Source organism: Corvus hawaiiensis, chromosome 13 (genome assembly GCF_020740725.1).
Source record: "Corvus hawaiiensis isolate bCorHaw1 chromosome 13, bCorHaw1.pri.cur, whole genome shotgun sequence".
NCBI classification, from domain to species: domain Eukaryota; kingdom Metazoa; phylum Chordata; class Aves; order Passeriformes; family Corvidae; genus Corvus; species Corvus hawaiiensis.
Window position 1 is genome coordinate 13706543 of NC_063225.1, and position 18393 is coordinate 13724935.

The following is an 18393-nucleotide window of genomic DNA, read 5'->3' on the forward strand; positions in this document are numbered from 1 at the left end:
TGGCTCCATGCCCTGTGCCCTTGTCCCGTTTCCACCATTGTGGGATTGGAGAGCTTTTGCTGAAATGGTGTTGCTGTAGAGCGAGGCCGAGAGCAGTGCCTGGGTGTGGGTGATGTCAGAGCGCGCTGGCTCAGGCACATCCCGGCCATTTGTTCCACAGCAGCAGGGCTGCAAAAGCGATCGGCAGCGGGAGGAGGGGGATTGGGATGCAAATGGAGCGGGACTTGCCCACTTCACTATCCTCAATGTCCCTATCAGAACAGTCACCCTCCGGGAGGACAATGGTTCTTTTTTTAGGGGAACTTAGGCTTTTTTGTTGGCTGGCTTGGTTTTCCTGGCCCTTCTCTTGCTTGGTAAACAACATCTCAGAAAGAGCAAGGCAGAGTTTTGAAAGCCGTAGAAACATGCATGTGCCTGTATGTGCATAGGAGGGGATCAAAATAATCACTTGTGAATGTTAGGGCATAGTGCACTTTTTAAGTTGCATTATATAAGCTTTAAAGTTGTGAAATTATTCTTCATATATGTATTTATGAAGTTATCTGTATTTAACAACTTAGATAAACAGATAAAAATACCACATTTTTGACTTCATGGCAAAAAGATGCTCCAGTATCACTGTAACATTGTTATATTTTTTGCTGCCATATATGTTGATTTGCTTTTTATTTAATTTATCTTGTAACATACCCTAATCATTGCGATATTCGGTATAGAACAACTAACTATGGGTAGAGTCCTTGACTCCGTGAATTCTGGGCCTCGTTCATTTTACTTAACTTATTCCTGAATACACTTTATATTTCTTCTTAGAGTTGCTGCAGTGAAAGGCTTTGAGTCATTATCTTTATTTGGCATCTTACATTTTTAACTTTAAAAGAAAATTTGTTGCTTGCGAGTTGAGAATGGGCATTCCACTGGCATGTTAACACCGAAAAAACAGTAACACTGCTTTTCTTTAATGCTAGGCCAGTGTGAAAATTATGTGCTCACTGCTGCAGTTTTAAGATTATTCCTGAAGACTTGCATGCATGTATTTCTGATGACTCTCCAAAGGCGTGCGAGTTTCTGAATGGATGATACAACGGTTGCATTAAAACCTTCCATTTGTCACTGGATGTTCTTTTTCTTTCTGATTGTTGGGATGCCAGCTAATTAAATATTCAAACAGGCATACAGTTGTTTTAAAATAAAATTTGTTTGGGGCCCAGTTGTTTTATCTTGCTTTTTATCTTAAGCAACAAGTCTGTGCGAGTCGTGCACTTGGAAAGCAAAATCAGCATTCAGGCTTTTATCAGGCCACCTGGCTGAGTTGGCACACCAGAAAGTGTGTTGTTAGGATCATTCTACTGTAGTTCCTCTGTACTGTGGCAACTTGCTAAAAAGCAAATAAAACAAGGGCAACAAATGCTGCGGCTTGCTACACTGTTCTTTTTTTATTTGTGCTTTCTCTCTGTATCTGTATGCTGTTGTGGTTCTTTTAATGCACGACACCCAGTTATTGCTAACCTGCTTTTATTGCTCTCCAATATGTAGGTGTATGCACCATCCCCAAGTTCTGATGATTTCAACAGAGAATCTCCAAGTTACCCATCTCCTAAGCCACCAAGCAGTATGTTTGCTAGCACTTTCTTCATGCAAGGTGGGTAAAATGTCACTTGTCCTTTAGGCAGAAATCTGCAGTCAGACACTGTTTTACTGGGTCGGTGAAGAGGTGTAAAGGGAGCATATTGTGCTAGAGCCTATGGTTAAGTTTTATATACTTTTAAAAGTTAGATGAAGGGAACTGACTGTTGATGTAAAGTTTTTCTCATGACATTAATTGCTGACTGAAATTTAAAGGGATTACACACCAGGCCAGATGGACAGAATTCCCATCCTTTGATTTGTAGGGGCTTCAGAGCAGCACACTGGAGTGATAGAGAAAAATGACGTGGGGGCTTATTGACTCTTCTGGAATTTGACTGTACAACATCAGCTAACAGTCTTATGTTCTCAAATGCTTGTATATCCAGCATGCCAGAAAAAAGGGGGTTGCACTGAAAAAAACAAGAGCAGAATCCATTTCCTCAGCCTCACGTCACACAATTAGCTCGTGCTGCAGTCTGGTGAGGGTTTGGAGCACATTGAGAGCTCAGTGTCTCAGTTCGGGAATTCACAGAGCACTTCAGTTTGTGCTACAGAAGGGAAACTGCACTGACACACAGGCTAAGGCTTATGTAATGTAGTCATTTCAGCTACTTAAATCTGCTATTTTGAAATGTTGTTATATTTTTGTGGTGCTAGGGTATCTTAGTCTATGAATTGCTTGTTTTAGGTAAATAGATGTTTTGCAGTGCATGTTTATGATGAGTTCTGTTTGGCCAAACTTCTTACCCCTCCACCTCCTTTTTTATTACTTCTTTCAGTCTGGACTTTTTATCAACACTCTTGATTTAAGTCTGGCCTTACTGAAGGTCTGTGTAATTAGCAGAAGTGCTTGGTATTTTCTCAGCTGTGGTTGGATTGTATTTCAGCTATAAAGCCTCTGTTGTTTCTTTGTGGGGTTTTTTTGGTTTTTTTTTAATAAATATAGCAACAGTGTGGTGGCATGAAAATAGAAGATGCAGTATAAACTGGTCACCATTTCTCTGCTGATGTTAGTCTCAGTAGCTGAATTCTGTATTTGTTTAAAATAATCTTGTAAAGGAACAGAGAAATCAGTATTCTTCTTTAAATGTATTTTTCTTGTTTTCTTCTCTATTGAAAAAATACTAAAAAAAAAGATGGGACCCACAATTCTTCTGACCTCTGGAGTTCATCCAATGGCATGAGCCAGCCTGGCTATGGTGGGATGCTTGGAGGCTCGTCTTCCCACATGTCCCAGTCCAGCAGTTACGGCAGCCTGCACACACATGACCGTTTGGTAAGACTCAGCACACATTGATCTGTTTATAGTCATGTATGGAGATCTAACTTAGGAGAATTAACTTCTCATTTGTTGCTCATGTATGTCAGTTAAAAACCCAGTTGTTAGAAATCACAAACTTTATGTATTAGATTTATGTCCTTTTAGTTATGTCTGTTGTATAAATAAAAATCTGTGGCTGTGTAGTGGTCTGTCAGAGGATGGATGAGTCCCTTTATTCTGTAATAAAGAGCTGGGTATTATATATTTGATATCTTAAAATATCAACATTTATTTAAGAACTACTTAAATGTCTTGTGTCTGCTTCTCTTCTCTCCAGAGCTATCCCCCGCATTCAGTCTCACCTTCAGATATAAATGCCAGTCTTCCTCCAATGTCCAGCTTCCATCGTGGCAGTACCAGCAGTTCACCTTATGTAGCTGCCTCACACACTCCACCTGTCAATGGATCAGATAATATTCTGGGTAAAAAGTTCTTCCTGCTTTTTTTTTTCATTTTACAAGAAAATGGAATTTAGAGCTGCATGACGCACAAAATTAGTAAGATTAATTTACGGCATGCTTGTAGATCAGGAAAAATTCACCACTGTGGTATTTCTGTCCCCAGTTTGGCTAAGGTGAGGCATATTGGTTTTCAGTCAGCTTAAGACTTACTGGTTTATTTGCTTTCACAGTCAAGCCTATGCTCAGGGGCTGGATCCATCTGACTTAATGGCAGCTGTCCTTCTGTAGTTCAGTATATGCACATGTCCATATAGGTAGTTCTGGTGCTGAAGTTTTCAGAGCTGTTGTGTCACCAAAGCACTGCTCCAGAGAAAGGCAGGAAGGCTGTTTCTTTGGGGAGGTTGATAAAGTGCATCGTAAATTCCTATCTTAACTGTTTTAGAGATTACAGAGTAGCCAGGATGGTGGCTGGTTCAGTCTCCTCTGTGCTCACCTAGGAAGCAAGAAATACAGGGTGATCATCTGTTCCTTGCACATATTTGCTCGTCTTAAGATACAGCTGTAGAAATTAAATGCTTGTAGATGCCCCTTGTTGGTTCAATAGGATTTGCACTTAGCTTCATTTTAAGGAAGTGGAATTGAGTTAGGGTGAGTATGTTAGCTTTGGTTTGGGAGCATGTTTTACACCAAGATGTTTAAACAGAACCCAGAATTTGCATGGTAAGTTCAGGCTGGAAAATCCAAGTTTGTCACAAACTTGGAAACGGTGTGTGTTGCATTATTTGGATTTCTGATGTGAATGGCTTACATTCACATTCAATATGTTTTTTGGCTTTAGAGGTTAATAATTGGAGAAAGAAGATTTGCTTTTAAAGGGTCTGTCTCCTACAGCAAAGCAGATATTTCAGGGGATTCAGTTGCTCTCTGTGTTTCCAGTTGGCAGGGCTTCAGACTTCCTCTTGGCTTAATGGTGTGTGGAGCAAAAGGGCACGCAAAGCTACTGACATGCAGCTGAGAGCAGGGGTGACAGCTTGGTGCATCAGAGCTTCTCAGGGACTTTTTAAACTCAAGATGAGAGTACAGCACAGGGAATTAGAGCAGGGGGAGCGAGGAGGCACCTAAGGAACTATTCTGTGAATTTGGCTTTAAGAATTAATTAAACATGCAGCACTTTGTGGATAGCAGTTTAGAAATAAGCTGCAATAATGTAATTTTCTGATTATGATTTTTCTCTTCACATTTCATTAAAGTTAGACTATGATCCTAGAAAATTGTTTTGTCTTCTAGCTGCTTTCACTTGTTGGTCCTTAAGTTATCAGAGTGATACTGTGTTTGCCTTTTAAGAGGAGAGCATCTAAATGTAAATCTAATTGTTTTAATTAAATTTTTAGGTCTAATGAGAACTGATTCTATTGACACTGACTTCCTCAGAAAATCCATTTAAAAAGTGGTTGCTCAACTCTGTGTGATGAATAAAATAATAAAAGTAAATAAAATTTCAGCTTTAAAAATAAGTGTTGGGTTTACTTTCCACATTACAGGAAACAGAGGAAATGGTGCTGGAAGCTCACAGACAGGTGATGCACTTGGAAAGGCATTGGCATCTGTAAGTAGCAGTTAGAATATTCAGATCTGAAACACATATTTTAATCTGTTACGTGTCATTCATTTTATAATATCAAATCAGGAATTTTCACATATGAAGTCAAAACAATGAACTATGATGCAATTTCCTATACTACAAAAGTGGCTTTTTAAATGCAAGTGAAAAATACTTTTATTTGGAGAAGACTCATTCTGACTTCCTTTTTCTTCAGGTGATCAAAAGATTTAAGGCAGGTTTGGTTTAAAAAGCTGGTTAGACAAAGTAAAAGATAATCATAAAAAGTTAAAGGTTTGATTTTTTTTTTTCTGTAGTGTTTTAGGTAAAGTCAAATATTTTTAACATTAGTCTTAGAGCAGATCCTGCCTTCCCAGTGGCCTTATAAAACTGAGAGGTTTTGAATGCTGTGTTGTATAGCTATAATTTATGGAACAGCCTTTAGAATGTTGTATACACATACATTTAAACTTTTAACTCCTGTTGGAATGATGTAAAACATGGCAAGTATCTTCAATCTGCTGTAAGCTCTGTTTCCATGTGCATGCATACAGTAATTATTTTTTTATTGGTACTATCAGATGTACTTTTTATAAAAGAGTAATTGATACACTGCAGCAGAAATTTCAGAGTTGGGAATGGTGGCTGGGGAAGCACTTAGTATTTCTTGTGTGGAGCAAACTTTGAAGCCCTAAATGACCATCCCTGTGTTGGGTTCTGCATCCCTCACCTCATACTAGAGAATGGAAATGTGCATATTCATGCAGATCCCGTTACCCTTGCATCCCTCAGAGAGTCCTATGTTAAAAGATTACCAGATCTGATAATGTCTGTAATGTCCATACTGGGGAGGAGAACTCTGACCTACTGGCTTTGAGGAGAAAAATATCCCTGTTGCTTTTAGGGATTCAGCAAGTAGATAACAATTCAGGAGTCCAGAGGGCAGTTAATGCTCTCTTTTGGTCTGTTTGAGACCTGTCAGAAAAGAACTTGGGATCATTTTGCCTCCTAGAAATAGCAATGCTCACATACTCCAGGCTGTTCATTGCTCTGCAGATGTATTTGGGTGTCTGCTGTTCTGCAGCCGGAACAAAATTTCATTGTTAAGTCTGACACGCTGGCCAGTTAGACCTGTGGGACTTTGTGACATTTTCCACTGCTCTCCTTCTCTAAATGATTTTCTCATCCTTTCAGGTATTTTTGTCCAAGTCACTAGCTGAGAAAGCCAGGCTGATGTTTTGGGGAAAAACTAAATATATTGCGAGTGGAAGTCAGGGCAGAAATGTTTAATCTAACTGGTGGGTGGGCTCTGGTTGTCATAGAAACTTGTTTCTGTCATCCTGTGTTGTTGCTTGGCAGGAGCAGCCAGGTCATTCCATAAATCATTTCTGTCATAGCTGATGGTGATGCATTCCATCTGCTCTATCAGTGCATGCCATAGTCTGCACACTTCAAATCCCTCGCCTCATCCATCTGCTTCCCCCGCACTCCGCACCACGCGCACCCAGCACACTCCTTGCGCTCAGCGAGAGCACGGCTCATGGCTGGGCGAGGAGGGAGGTGGGCTCTCCTGCAGGTGAAGCTGACACACATGAATTTTGACAGCTAGGAAATCAAGAATATTTTTCTGTTTGAACGAAGTTACATTTAAATACTGCGATTGTCGTGCCTGGTTTTTTTCCCCCCTAAGATGACACTATATTCCTTTCTGTTTGGTTTTTAAATGCTGCCGCTGCAACTGTTGAGAGGAATTTCTAGTTCTAAAATTCTGTTGATGTATGTCTCACAATAGGCCTTTCATCTGAGAAACATCAGAGGATACGACATTTGTTCTTCAGTTTAGGTATTAAAGACCATACAGAGTAGTATGTGATTAAACATGTAAGGCCAGATAATACATTTGCAAAGGTTCTTTTATTTTAGGTTTAAGCCTGGATAATTGTGGTCTTAATCTCAGGGTAGGCAAGAAAGAGAATTGTACATGAAAGTATTTACACAAAGTTCCCAAAGCCCTGTGGATTATGCATTAGTTTGGATAATGAACTAGTATAGATAGAAAGAAAAGAAAATCTGGGTATTCGTGCCATTTCTAATGTGTTTCCCTGAACATTTGCCAAACAATAACCCTTTAAGATTGTGCCCATGGAGGGTTATATGGCAGGAGAAACATCTGGTTTATTTCATTGCCTAATGCCAAATCAAAACACTTGGTCTTTAATTTAGAGGAGATCAAACAGGAGGACTGTTTAACTTTGTTGATTATATCAGACCTCTTTGTGATAACTTATGTTTTGATTCCTACCTCAGCACTAGGGTAAAGGCCTTTGTACCGTCTCGGTAGTTAAATAGCCACTGGTCCCTTCACAAAAGAAAAGAAAATGTAGGGAAGTTGACTTCTAAAAGTAATTCATGAATTAAGTTTCTTTGTTGCTTTAGACTCAATAACATTAACATAACAAAGCCTAACTGAAATGTACACTGTAGTGTTTAAAAAATTGGACTAACAGCTCCGAGGTTTGGCTCTGCAGGCTCTCAATTGTGCAGCTTTTGTCTAAGAGCCTTTTCATTAGACCCTGGCATATTGGCACCCCACTGATTGGAATGGACCATGACTGATAGGAGGAGGAGTCTCATTTGTTGCAGTAAAATGAGTCATGTTACCGTTTAAGCCTGGCAGAAGGTGTCAGGGTTGTTCATCATTGGTCATTTAACAGCGCAGCAGCCAGGGACTTCGTGCAGAATGAATTGTGACCTCGTGTTTTAGTGGGGGCTTTGCTGTACTGTAGATTTTCCCTTTTATAAAATACAGCAAAATAAAGTTGGCAGGTAGACCTGTGGAAAACAAGCAGTTTCAAAGAAAACTTTGTGGCCTCTGACTTTATTTTAATTTTCTGTATGTTATCCCTCTGAAACTCTCTACAGTTCTTACACTGACACCCAAGATTTATTTTTATGCTGATGTACAATGCATGAATTTCCTCCGGTAGTATGAGGTAGTTTGTTCTAAATATATTTTCTTTCTAGCATGTATGAAAAGGAGGAAGCATTTCCATTAGGGAACTGATGGTCTTTTCTAATGGAAAAGTATGATAGACCAGGAAGGAGCATGTGGTCTATTGGGTCCTGGTTTTGTTGGTTCAGAAAATACAATATGCAACTTAATGAAGTTATTGACGGCTAAATGCTGAAATGTCGAATTGTCTGTGTGAAGAGACATCAACCACACTGCCAGTGAAGATTTTTTTAACTGCCATCTGATGACTAACAAATCCTGGTCTCTGCTCAAGTAAAACAGGTTTGAACTGATGACCTATAAAAATATGTTCTGAAGTCCATAGTCAGCCTCTAAATCTATTCAATTCCCTTTATAAAATGAATTTTCCCAGTGTCTTGAGATTTTAATTTTTAATTAAAGCTTTAAGCATTATGTCTTCTCTTTTTATCAATAGTTTTTATAATTTCATTAATAGCAAGGAAAGAATTGTTGTAAGTTGAAGTTTAGTATCTCAAGAGGCCAGTTGATACTGAAATAAGAGAAGCATGTTAAGTGCTGCAATACATTGCAAGAGGAACAAAATTTCACGTGTCTTTTGCTTGGTAGGTACCAATAATAAGAGAGCCTGAATGCTTTCTTGGTATTTTGTGAAGAATTAATTTTTAGAAGATAACATGTGTTGACTGCTAAAATCTCTCTCTAAAGTTTGGAAAGTCATTATTCATTGGCATTTTCCTGAAGTTTTGTTTGATATAATTAACTGTGTACTGTGAACTCTTACGTGTATCGTTCCCCTGCAGTGACAGCAGAAAGGCTGTAATTCATGCTGCTCTTAAATGAGAAGGAAGGCCGGTTATATTTGTGTCACTATGAAATACAGGTTGTGCTTATTTGGACAGCTGCTTGAAAATGGAAGTTCTTTGGACATTTTTAGAGCCTTGAGTGGAATAAAGCAGAGCTGTGATTGGAGGATCAAATTGTGTTTTTTATCAATCCAGAATCAAGAGTGAAAATTAAAACATGAAAAAGAATCCTAATAGCTTTTTTCCCTGTGTATTATAACATATATTGATATATAATCTCTTCGTCTGTTGTCAGATTTATTCTCCTGATCATACCAGCAGTAGTTTTCCATCGAATCCATCAACACCAGTTGGATCACCATCGCCTCTTACAGGTACAGACCGGCCATTTATCAGTAACTTTGTTGTTTTGAAAACGTCCTGTTTGGAATCACAGTGAAATCAGCGTTAACTTTCTTGCATAACTGCTTGTGCATTTTGGTTATTTTTCCATTGTACAAAACAAAGATTTATAAATCCAGATTCTTAGACATTTTGTTAGGGGCATTCACTTGAGTCCGGGCAACTGGCTTTGAAAATCAGCTGATTAAAATAATGTTTGTAAGCATTAACTGACCATATATTATCAGAGCTATAAAGATATCTGTACAGATTTACACTGAGAGCAAGAAGAGTGATTTGATTTGGTTTGGGGTTTTTTAAAGCTATATGTTAAGGCTCTGCGGCAGCTTTCAGTGACAAACATGGCAGATGTGTCTTCCTTTTAAAGAAAACATAGTAGGCTATGAGACTATCCAATGTTTTTCATTCATATCTTCAATGAATGTTTTCATTCTATGGGAGAAGAATTTCTGGCATTTTTTAAAATAAATGCTCTGTATTGCAGCCACCTCTGTCACCTGTGCTTTGTGTGAATGTGGGAAGAAGCATTCCAGTGTGGAGATGAACTGTGGGCAGCTGCCTACAGCTATTTGTGGTAGTGCAGCTTTCGCAGACACTGTGGCCTCAGCTGTCTAGTAAAAGTTGAACAGCTGTTCTCCGTATAGGGAGGGCTGTGAAAGCTCCATTGACTTAAATTTGTTGTTTAACAAAGAACTAGAATTACAAGTAAGATGATGTAACTTTAACTCTGTTCTTTCCTGTAGTGCAATTTGTTAAATTATTTAACATTTATACAACAGTCTGTTTCCCTATTCTGTGTTGTTTAATATATCCCTGCAGGCTCCTGGCCATTGGTCACTTTTTTGCAAGAGTATTTTGCTTTTTGTAAAATAATAAAATTACTTTAAGGTGAAAAGGGTACAGAACAAACCTAGCTGAACACTTTTGTAATCCAGATGAATAAGTTAGTAAAGGTATTGCATGCAAAATGCAGTCATAATCATGTCTATGTGAATATGCGTATCTCTGTATGCAATGTCACTCAAAACCTCCATCATTCATGCTTCACTCCTTCACTTTAATGGACACTGCTCTGGTTTTCTGTGGATGTAATGGATTAATGAATATCTGACATGGCTTACCTGAGCAGCTGCTTTGGGCATTTCTATTACTGAATAATCCACATTGAATTGAGTAATGATGGGATTAATGGGATTTTTGATTTAGTGATTACAGTTGACAAAAAATATTCTGTGTATTCTCTTCTACTGAAAAGGCAGATCAGAAAATTGCTATTATTTTCTTTTTTACATCAAAGCAAGTATTGAAAATATTTTGTGGCTGGAAGAAAGAAGTTCTGACATTTCAAAGTATTTCAAATTTTACAGATCCCAAAGAGGTTTTTTTTCAAGAGTTGCCTAATTAGACACTACACCTCATTTTGTAAGCATGAAAGCACTAGCTAATTTCTAGGTTTAGAATACAAATTTGAGGTCACTAAAATTTGCGTTTTCCATTTGATGTTGTTGCTTTTGCCTGTTGCGACCTGTATGACAGGTAAAACTCTCCAAAATTTGCACTTTAATTTGTGTTCCTTATTCTGGATTCTGATGGCTAAGACAGTAGTAGACATAAGCAAATAATACTGAAATCCTTTTCAGGTTCAAACTTAGCATCTGCTTCACATTTATACCCTCCCACCCCCTTTAATTTCAGTGATACTGAATTTATCAAGCCTTTGGTAAATTGCTCCAGTAGTTAATTACCTTCATTTATGAATCTGGACTTTTATCTTTATTCCCGGATGAGTCACTAAGAACACGGTGAAGCACAATGTGAAGTAATTACTACTGCATTTACTGCTATTTATACTCCTGGTAGCCATTTTCTGTCTTGACCCAAAAAGTTATTGCAGATAAAACAAATGTTTTATGTGTACTAAAATAATATATTTTGGAGCATTTTAGCCTTCATTGTCATTTTCCCCTTTTGCAATTAGGTATTTGTTTAGTTAGCATTTGTAGTATTACAGATTGCTTAAGTCGTAATTTGCCTATCCTTTAATTGTAAGTTATGGTAGGAGTCCTCTGTCTGCCAGGGAAAGCACTGACAGATACCAGCGTGACCTTGGGGTTCATAAGCTCATGACTGACTCTTTGGCTCCTACGTTGCTGAATGAGGATTAATGACGTTTTTTAATTCAGTTAAGTAAAAGCTTGGAGAACAACTTGATGAAAACCCCCAAGTATTATGAGACAATAGTGTGTGTCTCGCCTTCCCTGCCCTCATTTAATTTCTAATTTTGCATAAACATGCCCAGAACTGAGCGTCTTGCATAGTTTTGATGATTGTGTACATGCATGTGAGGTTTATATGGGGATCTGAATGGTGGGAGCCTCGGTATTTTAAGAATCCTTCTGCCAGGATCAGAGGCATTCAGGAGGTTCGGTGGGTTCTGAGGATGCAAAGCCAGCCCTCTGCAGCTCTGAGTGTGTGTTTGAAAGGGGAGCCAGAGGATTAGTGTTGGGGAGACTTGGGGTAAGAACAATACTGCAGTGATTGCTGTCGGTGACCCCTGTAAATCCTAACACTTGCCTGGCTTATTTGTTTTTTAATGCTGTTGTGTTGGTGCTGCATTAAAAGCTGCAGTTGTTAATTGCAGGGCTTGTGGTGCCAGGATGCTTTTTAACTTAATTGGTGGATTTCATGCACAAACTTCTAGGAGGGGGAGTGGAATGAGGCAAGCAGGAAATCGGTGCCATCTGGCAACCTGCAGCCATGGAGGCAGAGTGCCACCGCTTGGGAAGAGCCCCGGCGGTGATGAGGTGTGACTGAAAGCTGCAGGTTGCAGTTGGGTTGGGCATTGGACAGGAGGAGTTGGTTATTCCCTCCCCTCTTTTGCTTTTTGTCTCCTTTGTGAGATGTCCCACTCAGAGTTTTGTTCTGGGCTTACGTTATAGAAATAGTACCTTCTTCAGTTAAACCCTCCAACAAGCATGTCAGAAGAGGTGCACAGGATTTCAGTCTGTTTGCTGCTCATATGGCCACCTTCCTGCTTCATACTGAGCTGCTGCTGTGCTGTAGGGAGCGGTACTCTGAGTTCTGAGAGCAGGAGTGCTCCTGATCACAGTCTTGTCTTTAAAAATGTGTCCTGACCAAGGAAAAATTTGAACATTATGCTGAACCAAAATACTCTATAGTTGTTTCTTTAATGGCTGTGCAAAAGTAAGTGGGACTCCAAGCATTATTCTCAAATTGGGGAGTGACAGTAATGCAGACGGAGGCTGCGGGTCCAGACTCAGAGTAGCTGTGTGAAGTGAAAATCAGTAATTATAAACTTACTCACTGAATTCTTTGTATTTTAAAAGAGAATTCCAGCACAATTATGGCAGCTCTGGACTTTTATGAAATAGGAGATTTTTTTTTTTAATTAGAAAGGAAATATTTAGGTATTTTAATAGCTGTGCAGGCTGTACTCTTTTTGCTAAATACAACCTTGGCTTTAAAAGGTAACTACTTGCAGCTCTCCGAACAAAGGAACTGTAATGTTATTAAACCTTTTCCCAGTTTTCCAGATGTACAGCTCTGGCTGTTATTGAAAGAACAAGCCCACAGGCTCTTCCTTTAATGAGCTGCTTTGGATTGTATGTCCATAATTTATTAATGTAATTGCTTTATTATTACATTTGTATGGCTGAAAGGAAGCTGTCTCTAATGGCCATAGAATTTCATGTAGTATCTTTATAAAAGATGCATTATTAGTTTGTGAGAAAAATACGTGTTGTACTACTTCAGGCTTTGTGTTAAAAGTACTGCTTTATTAGTTACTGCATTTCACATCTAATTATTTTTAAAATTTACATGATGATTAGGTATATTTATGTCAGATTAGAATGGCTATGTATTTGAATTTGCAGTGTATAGGTAATATGAATTTAATTGTCCATTTTTTGCACAATCAATGATTCTTCAGCTGTTGATTTATCTTAAGTATATCTGAAATACCAAATGGGAATGACTTAGGTGTATTTTACTCTTCTAAAGTTGGAATGCATTGTAATCTAAAATGGTGTGGTGTACAACTAGACAAGATAAAGCTTTTAGATCCAGTTTTAAGTTTTCTTGTTTAGTAGAGAGGTGGTGTAAAAATGGTTCTCCAGTTATCCTTAACTTGGTGTCTGTTTGATTTCTTTAAATATTTTTGTTGTGCATTTTAATACTATCTTTATACACCTACATATATGGGACAGAATCTGAAGAAGAATTCAGCAGGTCTTTTATGGTGACACAGGCAGAAGCAGGTATTTCAAATACGGGGTGTGTGTGTATTTAGTGCACTTTTTTAATGTTGAAGTACTTTGAAGGTGTCACCGCTTTTGTCACTGACAATGATCTAACCCTACAGATGCCAGGATATGAAAATTACCCCTCAATAAGGCAGAATGAAGGAATTTGTCCTCCTTTGTATACCCATATGTTAGCTTACCTTTATGCAGAATATGTTTGGTTTAATTATGTTGAGAAATACAGTCTCTGCTTCCCACTTCTGCTGTGTAAATCTGTGTACTAACCTAGACAATTTTGACAGGTGCCAGTCAGTGGTCGAGGAGTGGAGGACAAGCCCCCTCATCTCCCAGCTATGAAAACTCTCTACACTCCTTGGTAAGAATTGTTGAAAGCAACATAGTACTTTTTACTTAGGAGTTGGAGGCTTGGTTTTGTATAAATCCTGCATATCATTAAAGGAAACAGTAGGATAGCATTACAAATGAATTCTTTGCTAACAAATGGCCTGTTCAGTTGAACAATATAAGACGTGCAGGGTGTGTCTTTCACCATCTGTTCCTTGGGCATCAGGCTTCTGTGCTGAGGACAGCTGGTGCTAAAGCGCTGTTATGAGATTCTGGTACCTTTTCACAAATCCATAGCTAATTCTTATCTAAAGTTCAGCCTGGAGAAAGATAAAGACTTCATGCCTCCGCATTTACTTGTCCTTCCCCCTCTCTCCCTCAAATGGCGGTCTCTAGGGCTTGTTTGCATTACACTGTTATTAAAGTATTAATATATTTTATTTGTAATTATTATTTGTTGTGGGGAATGTTCATTTATTAATTAAACACTTTGCTGAAAAACACACAGGCAGTAGTCTACAGCATTGTAAATCTTCTTCTTTTGAGGATTCAGCAGAGGATTTAAGTTACTGACTTCCTTCTTACATTTCCGATACAATATTGGGAAGGAAACAGGGAAAATTTGAGGGAAGGTTTTGATTACTTGCTTAATATTTCTAGTTTCCACAGATGTAATTTCTATTTTTTTCTGTCTAACAAGAATAAGTTATAAGTTAAATCAGGTTTCTTTCCTTCAATATTTTTGCAATTAAATATAATTGTTACATACATCTTAGAATCCTAACATAACTGCAGTGTTAAATATTAGCCTTTTCTTATCTTAATATTATCAGATCTCTGTTGCATTAACTTGACTAACAATGTATTGCTGACATGCACATCAGCTATTTCCTCACCTCTTTTTTGAATTAATCTTAACCTGTGCTTTGCTTCCTGTTCTGTCTTGACTTTGCCAGAAAAATCGAGTTGAACAGCAACTTCACGAGCATTTGCAAGATGCAATGTCCTTCTTAAAGGATGTCTGTGAGGTACTATTTCACTTTAGATGGTGCCTTTTTGTGTTTCAATTAACGCTTCCTTCGGATTCCCCATTAAAAACTTAAATTAGTGTAGTGTATGACCCATCTTTTGACTCCAACATCCTGCTATTTCAGTTTCTAGAGCTGCAATGTCAGAATTGGTTTTGCTTTGGGTTTTTTTTGGTATTCCTTTTAATAAGAGAAAGTAATTAAAAGAAAGTAATTTTAAGACAGACTTCGACAGTAACCCAAATAGCTTGCTTTTGTTTCTGAAATACTTGAATAATCTGTTTGAAGGTCCATTTAAAAAAATGGTAACTTAAAGTTTTGTCCAGTTTTTTTTGTAATACAGATTCTCAAAAAACCACTGCCTCTCTTAATTGTTTCCAGCATGGTGAGGCTGATTTTATGATCATTCTTTCTTGTCCTGCATTAGCTTATTTTGTAGCAATTCCTTTTTTCTTTTCATGCCGTATAATAGCAGCCGAGTAACATTAACCTTATAATAAGCTTCACTTTCAAAGCTGCCACCTTTTTGTGGAATGAATGCTATCTTGAACAGAATCTCCAGATAATATTTTCTTTTTCCTGTTTGTTTGTAGTGCTGGTAGGTGCTCTCAAAGTCTTTTGATACTATTTTGATACCACATTTCATCTTCTGTCTTTAATACCTCCGAGATAGACTCTGTTGTGGTGTGAGGAGCCTGGGGATTTATTCAGTAATGAGTGTTCCTGTCCCTCTTGCATCCCCACAGCAGTCCCGGATGGAGGATCGCTTGGACAGACTCGATGATGCCATCCATGTCCTACGGAACCACGCTGTGGGGCCTTCCACAAGCCTGTCAGGTGGCCATGGAGATATCCATAGTTTATTGGGACCATCCCACAATGGGCCAATTGGAAGCCTGAACTCGAACTACGGAGCATCCAGCCTTGTAACAGCCAACAGACAAGCATCCATGGTAATGATGTTATAGAACATGAGTATGTTTATGCAGAGCAATTGCAGCTGATGCATTGAAACTATTGAAGAGCCTACTGAGGTAGAACTGGGCTGTAAGACTAATATTTATCAGGAAGAAACCACTTGAGATTCTTGTGGAGGAAAAGATGGCAGACAGCTTGCACCTGCTATGGGTTTCCAATTAGAATGTTGGAGTGGGGGTGGGCAGAAATGGGGGGGAGGAAAAAGATGGGAAAACTTAGACTTTGGCCTGGTCAGTGGCCCATAAAATCCTGCTGTGACCATATGCAGAAAGCTGAAACTTTCTGCTGAGAGCGTTTCAGCTTATACATGCATTTTTTCCAGATGTGTAATAATTGGCAGAACCGTTTTCTCCTTGAAATGGTGAATAGGGAGATTGAATGGGAAAAGCAGTCAAGAAGGACTGAATTTCAAGTGTTCTGGTCTGGAAAAGCTGTTTATTGTAAATTGGAACTAGTCTTCAATAGCAGATGCTGGCAGAGGACTGGGAGGAAGCTGTTGGAATGTGGAACCGTAGTGTGCGCAGGCTCAAAATTTAAACTTTTTTTCTAAAAGAAAAGAGTTTGAGCACAGCTGTAGTGTAAGTAACAATGAAAAGGAAACAACTTTCAGATTAATCCCCAAGAAGGGTGAAATAATTCAAACCATCTCTTTTAGTTTCTTTAAAAATATGAACTGTTTCTGAAGAAATGTAGTCGAGCTTTTTATAGATCAGAAATATGCTAAAAGCATTACACAGTAAACTAATCTATTTGTAGCATTGCTCACTTCCCTTTTTCTTTCTTTTCGTTCCTCCCTTCTCAAAAATGCTTAAAGGAAAAAGAGCTTTTAAAAACATGGTTGGTTTAGTGGTGCCATGTGTTTGCATGTTTACAGGGTAATTTTAAAGACCTGTTACATGCTGTGAAATTTTCTGTTATAAAACAGATTCACAGCTGGGTACTGTGTGATCAAGGCAAAATTTCACCTATCATCAAAATAATTAGGTACCCCAATTGCTGAAGGGTTTGTATTCTATAAAACAGAATTAGTTCCAGGCTCTCCCATTCGCACGTCACACATCCATTTATATTAATTTCAGGACCACTGCAGTAAACATCAAAAAGAACTGGTTGCTTTCTATAAGCTGCGTGTGTTTGGGGGCTTTGTGGAGGGGGTACTTTCCAAATGCACATCCAACTTCAGCTTTCTATACAAGTTCACAGTTACTTTTTGTAATGAAAGAAATGATGCATGTGTACTTTTGCATTTTTTCATAGTATCTACTGAGATTTAATATTTAAAGAATGTGGTAAAGTTCTACCATGTTCTGGGGTAGACTGAAATTTAGTCATACAAAAGAAAACTTTTTTTTCCTCTGGTCTTGATGTGGCATGAAGCAAGTGGCTGAAACTACAGTGATGAATTTGTTCTCTGACTTGAGGAACCTTCTGATACCGCTAAGCCAGACACAGTCAAATAAATACAGGTAGTGCCCAAATGTACATAAAAATCTCCGTTTCTCTTTTAAATAGGCTATGATAAATATTTTATCAACTCAGTTTTTTATTAAAATAGGGGACAGTGGAAGATGACTCTCCAAAATGGACAGAAAGAAGTTCCTTGATCTTCTCTAGTTTAATGTAGTTGTGTAACTTAAATGTTATACAGACCTAATTTATCATCTAATTATTTGACTGACAAATGCTTGTTGTCTGTTAGAAATAAACTTAGATTAAGACAACTAAAAAAAAATATTTGCCTGTACATTTCATCCTCACTGGGTGAAACAAGCTTGCAGATCAGTTTTGCCTTGAAAAGTGAGTCAGCTAAAGAATTTCTTGGATTAACCTTAATTTTATTACATCAGAATAATTGGCTCCAACAGAAGGCATCCTGTTGTGGCCTTGCCTAGTCCCCAAAGAGTGCCCTTTGACATCATTTGCAATTGCAGAAACTCAGTGTGACTTAGGATGGAGTCCTGAAATAGGTACAGAGCAGAGGTTGGCACATCTGGCTGTGGTGCAGACTGAGTGCTTTATTAGTGATGACTGCACTGCAGTAGTGTGTCCCCCCCCCCCCCCCCCAAGTATAAGGGGTAATTCTTCTTCAATAACCAATTAATTTCAAACTCTTATTTACTATTAGGTTGGCATTCTTTTTAAGTAGTAAGTAGGAGAGCGGAGAATTTGACACGCAGCCTGAACTGAATGAAGATCCAGCCTTCATTCTGGATTTAAATACTACTTCACTTGAGATGACATCCAGTAAATTTTAAGAAAATAATGAGTATTGGGCTAACATAGTGAGAAATGTCAACATTGATAAGGGTGATTACCTATTTTTGATGTTTTGTTTGACATAGGGTCAAGAAATGTTCATTGGAATTCAGCACTGAATGAAACTTCCTTGTTGAAGGAGGGTGGGATCTTTACACAAAACATTTTTGCTCTTTAAAAAAAAAGGGAAAAAAAATTTAATTTCCCTTGAAGATGATGATCTTGGCAGAAGGAGCTAGGAAATGAGTAATTTAACTCCTTTTTATGTAATTAGTGTAACCAGGCATGGTTTTATTTTAACATTTGCTTAATTTTTGAGCCAGATTTATTTTACAACTCTAGTTGACTTCATTTCCTGCTTGCTCTGAAT

General features: G+C 38.2%; 1 protein-coding gene across 8 annotated transcripts in view; it reads left to right on the forward strand.

Annotated features, from left to right (window-relative positions):
• Positions 1–18393, forward strand: part of TCF12 (transcription factor 12) — a 160873-nt gene that overhangs the window by 129210 nt on the left and 13270 nt on the right. For 4 of the 8 annotated variants that reach the window (XM_048317216.1, XM_048317215.1, XM_048317219.1 and 1 more), the window contains 7 exons: positions 1537–1642; positions 2766–2905; positions 3228–3372; positions 4893–4957; positions 9045–9123; positions 13719–13792; positions 15536–15742. In XM_048317216.1, the coding sequence (XP_048173173.1) occupies positions 1537–1642; positions 2766–2905; positions 3228–3372; positions 4893–4957; positions 9045–9123; positions 13719–13792; positions 15536–15742 (816 nt within the window). Of the gene's footprint in view, positions 1–1536; positions 1643–2765; positions 2906–3227; positions 3373–4892; positions 4958–9044; positions 9124–13718; positions 13793–14717; positions 14790–15535; positions 15743–18393 lie in introns of all 8 variants that reach the window. The other 4 variants (XM_048317214.1, XM_048317212.1, XM_048317217.1 and 1 more) reach the window with 2 other exon arrangements.